The sequence below is a fragment of the Macaca fascicularis genome, chromosome 19 (genome assembly GCF_037993035.2).
Source record: "Macaca fascicularis isolate 582-1 chromosome 19, T2T-MFA8v1.1".
NCBI classification, from domain to species: Eukaryota; Metazoa; Chordata; class Mammalia; order Primates; family Cercopithecidae; genus Macaca; species Macaca fascicularis.
Genome location: NC_088393.1, coordinates 39,905,420 through 39,918,486, shown reverse-complemented (window position 1 = coordinate 39,918,486; position 13,067 = coordinate 39,905,420). Strand labels below are relative to the sequence as shown.

Sequence of the window (13,067 nt, the reverse complement as noted above, 5' to 3'; positions counted from 1 at the left end):
TGGTAAGGTCCCTCTGCTCTGTGTGGTTTAGGACTCAGCGAATGCTCTCTACACCAAATGCCTCCAGCAGCTTCTGAGGGACTCTCACCTGGTAAGCAGCAAGACTTCCAAGAGGGAGGATTGCGGTGCACCCCCATGCAAATCCAAGCCCTTTCACTGTGCTTCTCTTGCCCTCTAGAAAATGCTCGCCAAGCAGGAGGCCCAGATGAGCCTGATGAAGCAGGCAGTGGAGGTGAGGTTGGGGCGGAATGGCTGGGAGGCACACCCTGTTGCCTGCTCACACCCTGAATGGGATCTGTTGATTCCACAGATGTACGTCCATCATGAAATTTACGACCTGATCTTTAAATACGTGGGGACCATGGAGGCAAGCGAGGTAGGTTCTCAGTTGTTATCACCCAAGATGGAAGCCTGCTGTGCTTTTTGAGAAATTTGAAGGTTCGTTAAAATCTGTTGTTAGGATGCTGCCTTTAACAAAATCACAAGAAGCCTTCAAGATCTTCAGCAGAAAGATATTGGTGTGAAACCGGAGTTCAGGTAAGGGTTCACGCCACAGCGCTTGGTGTTCTCGGAGGCAGGGGCGCTGTCTTCTCCTGGAAGTAGGCCCTCTCAGTGGCAGAGGCGACACGCGGATTTGACATGGTTGGTTCTGAGGAACAGTGCGGTTACTTGCAACCAAAGATGAAGGGCTACCCTTTACAGGTGACTGTGTGTAGCCATCCCCCTCCCACACTGTGCACCAGCACGCCGACTGGATGGAAGCCACTAGGCACGGGGTTTTGTGCAGCTAGTCCCCATGCCCCAAGTGGGCATGTAATTTGCCCACGTGGTTTCTGCATGCAGGGGACATCCCACCTGCCCACCCAAGGGAACCTTGCCATAGAGGCACCTACTTAGGAGTTAATTTAAGTTTCTTTTTTTTTTTTTTTTTTTTGAGACGGAGTCTTGCTCTGTGCCCCAGGCTGGAGTGCAGTGGCGCGATCTCGGCTCACTGCAAGCTCCGCCCCCCCGGGTTCACGCCATTCTCCTGCCTCAGCCTCCCGAGTAGCTGGGACTACAGGCGCCCACCACCTCGCCCGGCTAATTTTCTTGTATTTTTAGTAGAGACGGGGTTTCACCGTGTTAGCCAGGATGGTCTCGATCTCCTGACCTCGTGATCCGCCCGTCTCGGCCTCCCAAAGTGCTGGGATTACAGGCTTGAGCCACCGCGCCCGGCCAAGTTTCATTTTTTTTAATTTTAATTTTTTTTTTTTGTTTTTGAGACTAAGTCTCACTCTATCGCCCAGGCTGGAGTGCAGTGGCGTGATCTCGGCTCACTGCAACGTCCGCCTTCCGAGTTCAAGTGATTCTCCTGCCTCAGCCTCCCGAGTAGCTGGGATTACAGGTGCATACCACCACGCCCTGCTAATTTTTGTATTTTTAGTAGAGACGGGGTTTCACCTTGTTGGCCAGGCTGGTCTTGAACTCCTGACCTCAAATGATCTGCCCACCTTGGCTTACAAGTGCTGGGATTATGGGTGTGAGCCACTGCACCTGGCCTAATTTAAGTTTCATTGGGACACAAAAATGTTTCACCTCCCACAAACCTCTTTGGGTTCTTTCCCTCTAGGAATAGGATTTTTTTTTTTCAACCTTCTTGTACAGCTGTATCACCCGGCAGCCTGAATGGGATTGAAGGCTGTTCTGTTTTGCCGCTGACTTGAGTCAGATGACTTGTCAGTATCTGTTTTTGTGTTTCCTTCCTTCTGGTTTGTTGTGAGAAGTGTAGACCCTGAGATGTATTCTTAGATCCAGGCCAAAGAGTTCTCTTACTGTGCTCTGAAGTTGTCACTTTCCAAATTATTTTACAGCTTTAACATACCTCGTGCCAAAAGAGAGCTGGCTCAGCTGAACAAATGCACCTCCCCACAGCAGAAGCTTGTCTGCTTGCGAAAGGTGGTGCAGCTCATCACACAGTCTCCAAGCCAGAGAGGTTTGTGCTTGGGAAGGGGCCTGGCCAAGGGGGAGATGCTACATCCAGATGAAAAAGCAAAGAGTGATGCTATCGTAAGGGATTTTTATGGGGCTGGGCACGGTGGCTCACCTCTGTAACCCCAGTGCTTTGGGAGGCCAAGGTGGGAGGATCACTTGAGGCCAGGAATTGGAGGCTGCAGTGAGCTGTGATCACACCAGTGTACTCCAGTCTGGTGACAGAGCGAGACCCCTTCTCAAAAAAAAAAAAAAAAAAAAAACAAGGAAAAGTCAATAAGGAAGAGACATGAGATATAGCTATATGTGTAGATAAGGGATGATCCTGAGTATATCGAATGAAATAAAGAGGAATGCATATGGTAGACTTCCAGCCAACAGCATCAAAGAAAGGGGGACAGCTGTGTAGCCATGATGTGATGGTGAGCTCATAGCTGTCCTGGACAGATGTGCAGGAAGCAGCAGCAGGAGCCTCTGGGAAAAGAGACTGGCTGGCGGGGATGGGAGGAACATTCACAGTTTACTCTTTTGTATTGTTTGAATTTTTAAACGTGAATGAATTACTTAAAATTTCAAAATGAAAAAAACGTGAAACTCCACATGGGCAGTGGACTCCATGTCTATAAAGTGGAAGTGACCTTAGGAAGGACCTTAGTGACTTTAGGAAGAAAGAGGCTTTTGGTGATGGCTCTGGACTCATCTTCATTTTGTATCACTGTAGCCACCTCCCTGGGCTCTTTCACTGTCCAGGAGGGTGGCAAGTCATGGTCTGCTTGGAGTTAACATCTCCTTTTTTTTTTTTTTTGGTTTTAAGAGACAGGGTCTCACTCTGTCACCCAGGCTGGGTGCATTTGTAGGTCACTGTACTACATCCTTGAACTCCTGAGCTCAAGTGATCCTCTTGCCTCAGCCTCCCAAGTACCTCGGATTGCAGGCATGCACCACCACACTTGGCTAATTTTCATATTTTTTGTAGAGGTGGGGGTCTTGCTATATTGCCCAGGCTGGTCTCAGACTCCTGGCCTCAAGCAATTCTCGCATCTTGGCCTCCCAAAGCTCTGGGATTATAGGCGCATGCCGCCGTATCTGGCCTGAGTTATTAATATCTTGTTTTGGTCATGTTCTGAAAATGCTGGGCATTCTTTTCCCTCTGGACCTGACATCTGATCAGGACACTGTAAAGGAGCTTGTGCAATGACATTTCTTCCCCGATGTATGATCTCCTTGATATGTGGTTTCGCAAGGTGTGCGGTGGTAGGGAGTTGATACTCTTGTCAGTCCATTTGAATCTCATGATGGCATTGAATGTGTGTTTCCCCTTTGCAGTGAACCTGGAGACCATGTGTGCTGATGATCTGCTATCAGTCCTGTTATACTTGCTTGTGAAAACGGAGATCCCTAATTGGTAACATTTTCTGTTAAGATGCTCTTTTAAAAATGGCAGCGCTTGACCGGGCACGGTGGCTCACGCCTGTAATCCCAGCACTTTGGGAGGCTGAGGCAGGTGGATCACGAGGTCAGGAGATCGAGACCATCCTGGCTAACATGGTGAAACCCCGTCTCTACTAAAAAATACAAAAAAAATTAGCCAGGCATGGTGGCGGGCGCCTGTAGTCCCAGCTACTCGGAAGGCTGTGGCAGGAGAATGGCGTAAACCCGGGAGGTGGAGCTTTCAGTGAGCCAAGATGGCACCATTGCACTCCAGCCTGGGCGACAGAGCAAGACTCCATCTCAAAAAAAAAAAAAAAAAAAAAAGGCAGCACTGCACTGTGGTAGTTCTAATATAACTCTAGGAGAAGCCCACCTTCAGTTGGACACCTGTTATGAGCTAGGTGTGGAGCCTCCCCCGCTTCATCTATCCACTTACAGATGGGGAAACCAAGGCCCAGAGAGCTTATGTTTCTTGTTCTGGAACGAGTGTCTAGGCAGTGGTTGAGCAGAAAGCTGATTGCCATTGTTTCTGGCCCCAAACCCATCATCTTCCCCCTGGAACCCACAGCTCAGTTTACAGTAATCAGCTTGCTAAAGACTATTTCAGGGAACTAGCTAGTCATTTTACTTGTGTTCCTAATCGCACATGCTCTGCAGAGAGACCCAGGGGAGCGTGGTGGTAGCTCCCTGAGCGAACCGACACTTTAGGTATTTGGTCAGTCGCCCGAGCCAATAATACTGTTTTTGCAGAAGTGTGACTTGAATAGACAACAACGTAACTTTTTTCTTCCTTTCATTAGGATGGCAAATTTGAGTTACATCAAAAACTTCAGGTTCAGCAGCTCGGCAAAGGATGAACTGGGATACTGCCTGACCTCATTCGAAGCTGCCATCGAATACATTCGGCAAGGAAGCCTCTCCGCTAAACCCCCTGTAAGATCTCACCCCTGCCCTGGCCTGCCTTTGTGGGCATCATGGTTCCCTTGATAGGTTGCTGGGGTTGGTATGTGGGCAGAGATTTTCTTAAATTGCCTCCCAGGAATGGGGCCTCAGCTGTTTGAGGGCTGTGAGTCTTGAAAATCACTCAGTGAAAACACCAAGCCCCCAGTTGGTGGTAAAAGTTGGTGGGTTATCATTAGGATTTTCATTGTTAATATCTTACTTCATTAGTCCCCATCCTCTCCAAAGACATGTGGGTACAAAGGGAAGCCAGAAGCAGGGAATTTTGATTTCTTGACCTTGATATTCAAGAAGTGATGTCACGGAATCCCCGGGCTGTCGCCTTTCCAGCCGGAAATCTCTGTGGCTGGTAAGCTCCTTTGCCTGAGTTTTGTTCAGGCCTGCTGGGCCTGTTTCACCCTCCTGGCCTGGTAGGCTGCACTTGGCTTGCGCTGCTGGCCCAGATCGCATGCCTGCCGAGGGCAAGCCAGGTGTGGAGTGGCAAGGGGTATGTGAGCAAGTGCAGGGTCCGGCCACTGCACACAACCGGGCATGGTGTGCTGACTGAGGTGGTGTGGGTAACTCCAAGTTGCTCGTGCAGGGTCCTGCTCCATGCAAGGATGCAGCTAGAGCAGGCATACTGTAGGCCGCTTCCACGGTGGGCACTGGGGAACACAGTGGCGCCTGGAAGCTTGGAGAGACCAGGAACTGCAGAGCCCCAAGGAGAGTGTCATAGCCCTGGCTCAGGGAACTAGGTTGGGCTCCCTGAAGGACCAGAGCTCTTCTCTCCTTTTTGTCACCTGCAGGGTAGTGAGTTGGGAGCGTGTTTTAGCTCTGTTTATGTTACAGCTCTTTCAGTCCTGCCATTTGGTGGGTCCTGAGTTCTTGTCCCATGTCCAGGAAGAATGAGTTACGTAGACTAGTGGAGGGTGAGCAAGGCAGAGAGGAGCTTCACTGAATGGCAGAACAGCTCTTAGAAGACGCACAGTGGGCAGTTCCTTACCACAGGCAGGTCATCCTGACGAGTCAAAGAGGCCCGACGTAGGTAGCTCCTTTCCGCAGTTAGTAGTCCCGATTGTCTGAGTCTGGCTGAGTCTAGGGTTTTTATGGCTCAGAAGGGAGGGAGTATGTGCTGATTGGTCCATGGGTGGGCCTGGAAAAAGCACCATGAGTTCTCTCTCTGGGCCATGGACTCCACTTGGAACTGACAGCCTGGCCCCCAGGCTTCAGGCGGTCCTTGTTCTGAAGGTGGGGCTTCACTCGGGACCTGCCCTTCCGCCCGGGAGCCTGTCTGCCTTCTGCCACCGTCAGCATGCTGGCCAGTGCGCCCAGGCTGTTTGTGCCAAGGGGCACCTGCAGGCCTGCACCAAGCTGCTCTCAGCCCCTGTCTTGGCCTCTCTCCCATGCTCATCAGCTCCCAAAATCTTGGAGGGGTCTGAGGCATCAGGAGGCTGGCGTGTCAGCGTCACCCAAAGCATGCGCACACTTGGCTGGGTTGCAGCGGTACCTGACTTGGCCTCACCTTTGCTCCGAAATTGGAGTGGGTGCCAGGAGTGGGGAGGAGTGGGTGCCAGGAGTGAGGGGAGCGGGAGCAGGCACTTATATAAGTCTGCCGGGGCAGGGGCACTTCCTGGGCCCCCGAGAGCTCAGAGGTGCCTGGATCCGGAGCTGCGGCTGGGCGGCTGCAGCTGTTCCTGGGAGTTCAGGGCTCCCGCCCTGCCAACTCAGTGGGTGATGGGGCTCCCGCCTGTTCCTGGCTCCTGTTGGCCCTGCAGAGTGCACAACTCTGGCCGCGCCTCCTCCACTGCAGCTTATGTCTGCAGCAGCCACTCCCGAAGGGCCACCGCTGCCATCAGTGAGACTATTAATGTGTGCAATTTGAGGACTCAGTGGTCTTGCCATTGTTTCCTTGGTGGTTGGTGAGTGTTGGCTGGAGTGGGGGTGTGTGATTATATTTCTGCGTGAATCGCCAGAATCTTGAACCACAAGTGTCCTGCTGGCCTGTTTCACTACGTAACAATGAGTAAAACGTGATCATACTCACAGAAATCACAAAGTTGAAATCAATAAAATGAAAAGATCTCTGTATTACAAGGTGAGAGTACCGAGGATTGAACATTCATCTTTGTCAGAGCTTGATGTAGAATCTCTCAAAATAATGATGAGGTAAAGCGTCTGGGAGACAGCATCAGCCTGTCCAGGCGCCCTCAGGTACAGGCAGTTCCATCGCATTCATTCATTATTAACACATTCATGCATTTTCAGTCTTTTTCCTACCCATGTATATTTTACGTAAGTGAAATTATGTTGTGTGCTGGGCCGGGCATGGTGGTTCACGCCTGTAATCCCAACACTTTGGGAGGCCGAGGCGGGTGGATCATCTGAGGTCAGGAGTTTGAGACCAGCCTGGTCAACATGGTGAAACCCTGTCTCTACTGAAAATAAGAGAATTAGCCAGGCATGGTGGCAGGTGCCTGTAATCCCAGCTCCTTGGGAGGCTGAGGCAGGAGAACTGCTTTAATGCGGGTGGCAGAGGTTGCAGTGAGCCGAGATTACGCCACTGCACTCTAGCCTGAGTGACACAGTGAGACTCTGTCTCAAATATGGATGTACATTTATATATATATATATATAGAGAGAGAGAGAGTACTGTTTTTTCCCCAAAAGAATAGCTTAATTTTTTTCTAATTAGAAGACTAATGTTTGCTTACAAATAATTTTTGCAGACTATAAAATGGCAGTGAAGACAACAAAAACTTCTCGTAAACTTACTAGCCAGGGGTGACATTTATTAATATTTTAGCATTTGTCTTTTTTTTCTGTGCATACACAATTGTATCTTTTTTTTTTTTTTTTTTGAGGAATGTGAGCCAGCATTTTATTCGTTCATTTCTTGCGTGTGAAGCGCTCCTCGATGACATCCTTGGGCCGAGATTCTTTGTCATAGTCCTTAACTGCTACACAGCTGCAGCCAGCCCCTTCATAGGGTCTCCTCTCTCTTGTCAGTTTTACAGAGGCCTTACCCATTCCCCTCATTTCTCATTGTCATCAACCTTAATTAGTTTGACCTGGTGTTCAGCACCCAGGGTCTCCCCAACGTGGCACACGCAGGCGCATCACAGTTGGATGCAAGCACACCAAGATGGGCTCAGCACTCGTCTGAGGCTTTGGCAGCTTTGCAAAGTCCATGTGCTAGGCCACCGTGGATGAGGGTGTCCTTCAGCACCCCTCATAAAGCAGTGTTAACGTCCATTACACCGCCAGCAGCAATGTCTTCCTTGGCCATGGCAGTGGGTCATGGGTACAGCAGTGCAAGGCCTTTCTCAGCCATGGCAGTGGGTCACAGGCACAGCAGTGCAATGCCTTCCTTGGCTATGGCGGTGGGTCATGGGTGCAGCTGAATCTTCAACACACCCGAGCCTCCGCCTCCACAGGACTTGGCGGTGACAAGAAATGAACACAGTTACCTTTTTAACCAACATTTTAGGTCATGATCTCGCTGTACTCATTGACAGTATTCAGGTAGTTGATGAAGAATTAATCTCTCTTCTCCTTTGAAGTCTGATTTGATTCCCCCACTCGCTGCCAATGAAATTGGGGGTCATCCATCGCATCTCAGATGTGGCTGGCTGTGGCTCTTTTGAAAAGTTCCTTCCTTCTGCCTTGTTTCCATATTTAGGGGGAAATCAGCAACCTTCTAGAGGGTGTGTGTGGGTTGGGTGCAGTGGCTCATGCCTATAATCTCAGCATTCTGGGAGGCTGAGCGGGTGGATCACCCAAGGCCAGGAGTTGGAGACCAGTGTGGGCAACATAGTGAGACCTTGTCTCTACAGCAAAAATAAATAAATAAATAATAAATAAATAAAAAAGAATGTGTGTGTGTGTGCTCTTGTGTCTCTACCTGTGTGTGTGTGCAGCCTCAGAATTTCTTTTCATTTCCATGGCTGGGGAGTAAGAATTGTGAGTTTGACTTGTTTTCTTTGAGGCTCTGGGAACCTGTTTCCCTCACTCTGCGCGCAGTGGTGTCTGCCCTGCCCTCTGGGTCTTGCACTCTGATTGGCCTGAGAGTTCACTCCCTGGCCGGCTTTCCTGCCCTGCAGAGGAATCACTCTGCTGTGTCTTGCTGGGCCTGGGTTGTCTCTGGTCACCTGGAAGGAAGTGTCCACCTCTCGAAGATGCTCCCGTCCCCTAGCTGCCCCCATAGCGTGGCTGTCTTCTCTTTTCTCACTTTCTGTGGAGGCCTTCACCAGATTGTAAGGAGGTGGCTGACCAAATAGTATCCGTTGGCTTCTCACACCTCCTTTTATTTCAGAAAATATTGCAGGCAGATTGGGAGTAGTATTTGAGAGGTTGCTTCTCTCGTGCTGGTGTTGGTTTGAGGGTTTGAGTCCAGTCCTTAGTTTTGTTTTTTTTTTTTTTTTTTGAGACTGAGTCTTGCTCTGTCACCCAGACCGGAGTGCAGTGGTGCAATCTCGGCTCAATGCAACCTCCGCCTGTCCCGGGTTGAAGCGATTCTCCTGCCTCATCCTCCCAAGTAGCTGGGACTACAGGCACGCAAAACTATGCCCGGCTAATTTTTGTATTTTTATGGAGATGGGATTTCGCTGTGTTGGCTGGGCTCATCTCGAACCCGTGACCTCGAGTGATCTGCCTGCCTTGGCCTCCCAAAGTGCTGGGATTACAGGCGCCAGCCACTGTGCCCAGCCTGAGTCCACTCCTTCTGCAGGCTCAGACATCTTGGGCACGTCTGTTTGTCTCTGCATCTGAGGTGTAAAGATGCCCTTAAGAATAGTGTTTGGTGGCCGGGCACGGTGGCTCAAGCCTGTAATCCCAGCACTTTGGGAGGCCGAGACGGGCGGATCACGAGGTCAGGAGATCGAGACCATCCTGGCTAACACAGTGAAACCCCGTCTCTACTAAAAAATACAAAAAACTAGCCGGGCGAGGAGGCGGGCGCCTGTAGTCCCAGCTACTCAGGAGGCTGAGGCAGGAGAATGGCGTAAATCCGGGAGGCGGAGCTTGCAGTGAGCCGAGATCCGGCCACTGCACTCCAGCCTGGGCGACAGAGCGAGACTCCGCCTCAAAAAAAAAAAAAAAAAAAAAGAATAGTGTTTGGTTTAGATGGGCAAGGGAGGGTCACAGTCCAAGGCACCCCTCTTGTCAGGATGTTGGACCCTGGTCCTGCCCTCCTGGATGGAGTATGGTTGGTTCTGGTGAAACCTTGAGAACAAGTATGCATCATCCTCAGGCTGGCTGTGAAGCCCACCCTACAGGTATTGAGAGGTGCTCATCTATTTGCTGTGGTCTGTAATTGACAGAGCAGGCGTGGTGGCTTCCTTGTTGTTATGATTCTGTCTGTATTATGGCCTAGCTGCTCACGGGTTTAAGTAATGACGTTCCCTTTAGGAATGTGGAGAGTCATTGCTATGTATCGATGGTGTTTCCTTGGGAAAAAGCCCAAGTGTATCTTCTCACAGCAGAAGAGGTTTCTGAAAAGTATTAAGGATTAAATATGAGGACATCGAGTTAGATTTTACTATTGACTTTATAGAATGCAGTCTCATGGAAATTTTCTCTGCAAGATATACTTGAGATGACCATAGCATTTTATTTTTCCTAGAGCCAGGATCTCGCTCTGTCACCCAGGGTGGACTGCAGTGGTGTGATCCTAGCTCGCAGCCTCCATCTCCTGTGCTGAAAGGGATCCTCCCTCCTCTGTCTCCTGGGTAGCTGGGACTACAGATGTGCGCCACCACACCTGGCTAATTTTTTAATTCTTAAATTTTTTGTAGAGACGAGGTCTCGCTATTTTGCCCAGGCTGGGATTGAACTCCTGGGCTCGTGATCCTCCCACCTCGGCTTCCCAAAGTGCTGGGATTACAGGCATGAGGCACCACACCCACTCAACATTCTTTAAACATGTTCATAAATGAAGACTTCAGCTTTCTGAAAATAAATTGCTGGGATGACTCTAGTGTTACCTTTGTGAATGAAAAAAGAGAACTGTGAAAGAATTTGGGTTGGTCCTGGTCACTCACGCCTGTAATCCCAGCACTTTGGGAGGCTAAGGCAGGAGGATCACCTAAGGCCAGGAGTTAGAGACCAGCCTGGGCAACGTAGCAAGACCCCCATCTCTACAAAAAATTAGCAGTGCATGGTGGCACACCTTTAGTCCCAGCTACTTGGGAAGCTAAGGTGGGAGGATCACTTGAGCCTGGTAGTTCAAGGCTGCAGTGAGCTATGATTGTACCACTGCAGTCCAGCTTGAGAGACAGAGTAAGACCATGTCTCAAAAAAAAAAAAAAAAAAGATAAAAGAAAAAAAAAGACAAGAAAGAACCTGTACCATTCTTGGCTGCAGCTTTGCATGCTTTTGGCCTTCCTTACATTACTGGGTTTCTCATAAAAAGGATGTACCCCTTTCTCTAGTAAGTCCTTGCTGATGTCCCCCCCACCTCTTCCAATAGCTCATTCTTCCCTGAAGATTCAGTCTTGGGAGACCTACCTCTCTTCATCACTGCTGTCTAAATCGTTAACCAGAGTTGCAGAAAGAGTGCTGGATTTACCCGGATAACAATGTGTGATGTTTCTCTGACCCTAAGCTGCTCAGCTGTGAACCGAGGTGTAAAGCGGATTGTTAGAGCTTTATATAGCACACAGCAGCTGGGGCAAAAGCGCCTCTCTCAGGTGCTGGTATTCATTTGCTAAGTTAACCCTCCTGGGGGAACTGCTGGGAGGACCCTGCTTGGCAGAGGCCCCCAGGAATGGCCTATCCCCAGAGGTGCTGTCGGCTGTATCTTTCGGTGGACCTCCAAGTCAAAACTTAGAGGGCTGTAAGGAGACATCCTTATTCCACAAATTTGTCCGAGTTTGGGGGCCTTCTGCCAGCTGCTGGCTGGAAGAAATTCCCTTTACTTCCCACCAAGACCCTTTTTCAGGAAGCGAATTTGTCATTACACGGTTTGGTTGCAGGTGCTCAAGGGAGCATCGAACTGTCTTGCTAGAAATGATTTCATAAAGTGTTACGAAAAATACCTAGAGTTCTGCCCTTTTTTTTTTGAGATGGAGTCTTGCTCTGTCGCCCAGGCTGGAGTGTAGTGGCGCAATCTTGGCTCACCGTAACCTCTACCTGCCGGGTTCAAGTGATTCTCCTGCCTCAGCCTCCAGAGTAGTTGGGATTACAGGCATGCGCCACCACACCTGGCTAATTTTTGTATTTTTAGTAGAGACGGGGTTTCGCCATGTTGACCAGGCTGGTCTCAAACTCCTGACCTCAAGTGATCCACCCGCCTTGGCCCCCCAAAGTGCTGGGATTATAGGTGTGAGCCACTGTGCCCGGCCCTTGCCTTTTTTTTTTTTTTTTTTTTTTTTTCTTTTTCAACAGGGTGTTGCTCTGTCACTGAGGCTGTAGTACAGTGGCATGATCATGGCTCATGGCAGCCTCCAACTCCTGGGCTCAGGTGATCCTCCTACCTCAGCCTCCCATGTAGCTGGGACTACAGGCATGCACCACCACACTAGCCTAATTTTTTATTTTTTTGCAGAGGTGGGGTCTTGCTGTGTTGCCCAGCTGGTCTCAAACTCCTGGGCTCAAGTGATCCTCCCGCCTCAGCCTCCCAAAGTGCTGGGATTACAGGAGTGAGCCACTGCACCCAATCCTAGATTTTTGTATCTGGGTGAACATTACCAATATGAAGATCTAAACTTATTAATTGGGGTGGATCCTTGAAACACCCAAAGAGATGGAGGAGTAGTTAATCTCTGTCTGTGTCATGAGTTCCCCATATATCTTCCTGGATTTGGCCTCGTGGCCATTTTATTGATTGATCGAGTGATGATTGAGACAGAGTCTTGCTGTGTCCCCAGGCTGGAGTGCATTGGCGCAATCTTGGCTCACTGCAACCTCTGCTTCCTGAGTTCAAGCAATTCTCATGTCTCAGCTTCCGGAGTAGCTGGGGCTACAGGCATGCACCACCATGCCTGGCTAATTTTTGTATTTTTGTAGAGATGGGGTTTTGCCTTGTTGGCCAGGCTGGTCTTGAACCCCCGGCCTCAGGCGATCCGCCCATCTCAGCCTCCCAAAGTGCTGGGATTACAGGCATGAGCCCCTGCGCCTTGCCTATTTATTTATTTTTGAGATGGAGTCTCACTTTGTCACCCAGGCTAGAGTGCAGTGGTGTGATACCAGCTCACTGCAACCTCTGTCTTCCGGGTTTAAGTGATTCTTCTGCCTCATCCTCCCAAGTAGCTAGGACTACAGGCGTGTACCACCACGCCCTGCTAATTTTTTGTATTTTTAGTAGAGACGAGTTTCACCATGTTGGCCAGGCTCTTATCGAACTCCTGACCTCAGGTGATCCATTCACCTCAGCCTCCCAAAGTGCTGGGATTATGGGTGTGAGCCACTGCGCCTGGCCATGTGGCCATATTATTTAATAGGCACGTCCAAAAAGCAACACCCCTCTCTCTCCAGCTGGTTGACACTGGGAAACTGAGACCAGCTTGTAAAATGGCTTTCCTGCCCAAGAAGACAGCAGGGAATTGGGTTGTGCAGGCATTTGGTCAGAGGCGTGAGGAGGGAGGGAGGGAGGCCAGGGCAGTGTGAGTTTCCATCTGGAGGACGATGGTGTGTGCTGCATTCCACGCTGGAGATGGCACATTCCACATATACACGCAGTCAGGGTGCCGCCGCCACCCCCTTCCCCTGCCGGGAGCAACTGTCAAAGCCTC

At 50.0% G+C, this 13,067-nt stretch overlaps 1 protein-coding gene across 32 annotated transcripts in view; it reads left to right on the top strand.

Moving 5' to 3' along the window:
- The window catches only part of ANKRD27 (ankyrin repeat domain 27), an 80,256-nt gene that overhangs the window by 32,166 nt on the left and 35,023 nt on the right, over window positions 1-13,067 (top strand). For 31 of the 32 annotated variants that reach the window (XR_012427411.1, XR_012427409.1, XR_012427406.1 and 28 more), the window contains 7 exons: window positions 32-91; window positions 179-232; window positions 311-376; window positions 461-537; window positions 1,851-1,972; window positions 3,295-3,373; window positions 4,200-4,332. Coding sequence is in view for 22 of the 32 variants with exons in the window: in XM_074023054.1 (XP_073879155.1) it covers window positions 32-91; window positions 179-232; window positions 311-376; window positions 461-537; window positions 1,851-1,972; window positions 3,295-3,373; window positions 4,200-4,332 (591 nt within the window). In the remaining 10 variants the exon portion in view is untranslated. Of the gene's footprint in view, window positions 1-31; window positions 92-178; window positions 233-310; window positions 377-460; window positions 538-1,850; window positions 1,973-2,005; window positions 2,047-3,294; window positions 3,374-4,199; window positions 4,333-13,067 lie in introns of those variants that run through there. The other variant, XM_074023063.1, reaches the window with a different exon arrangement.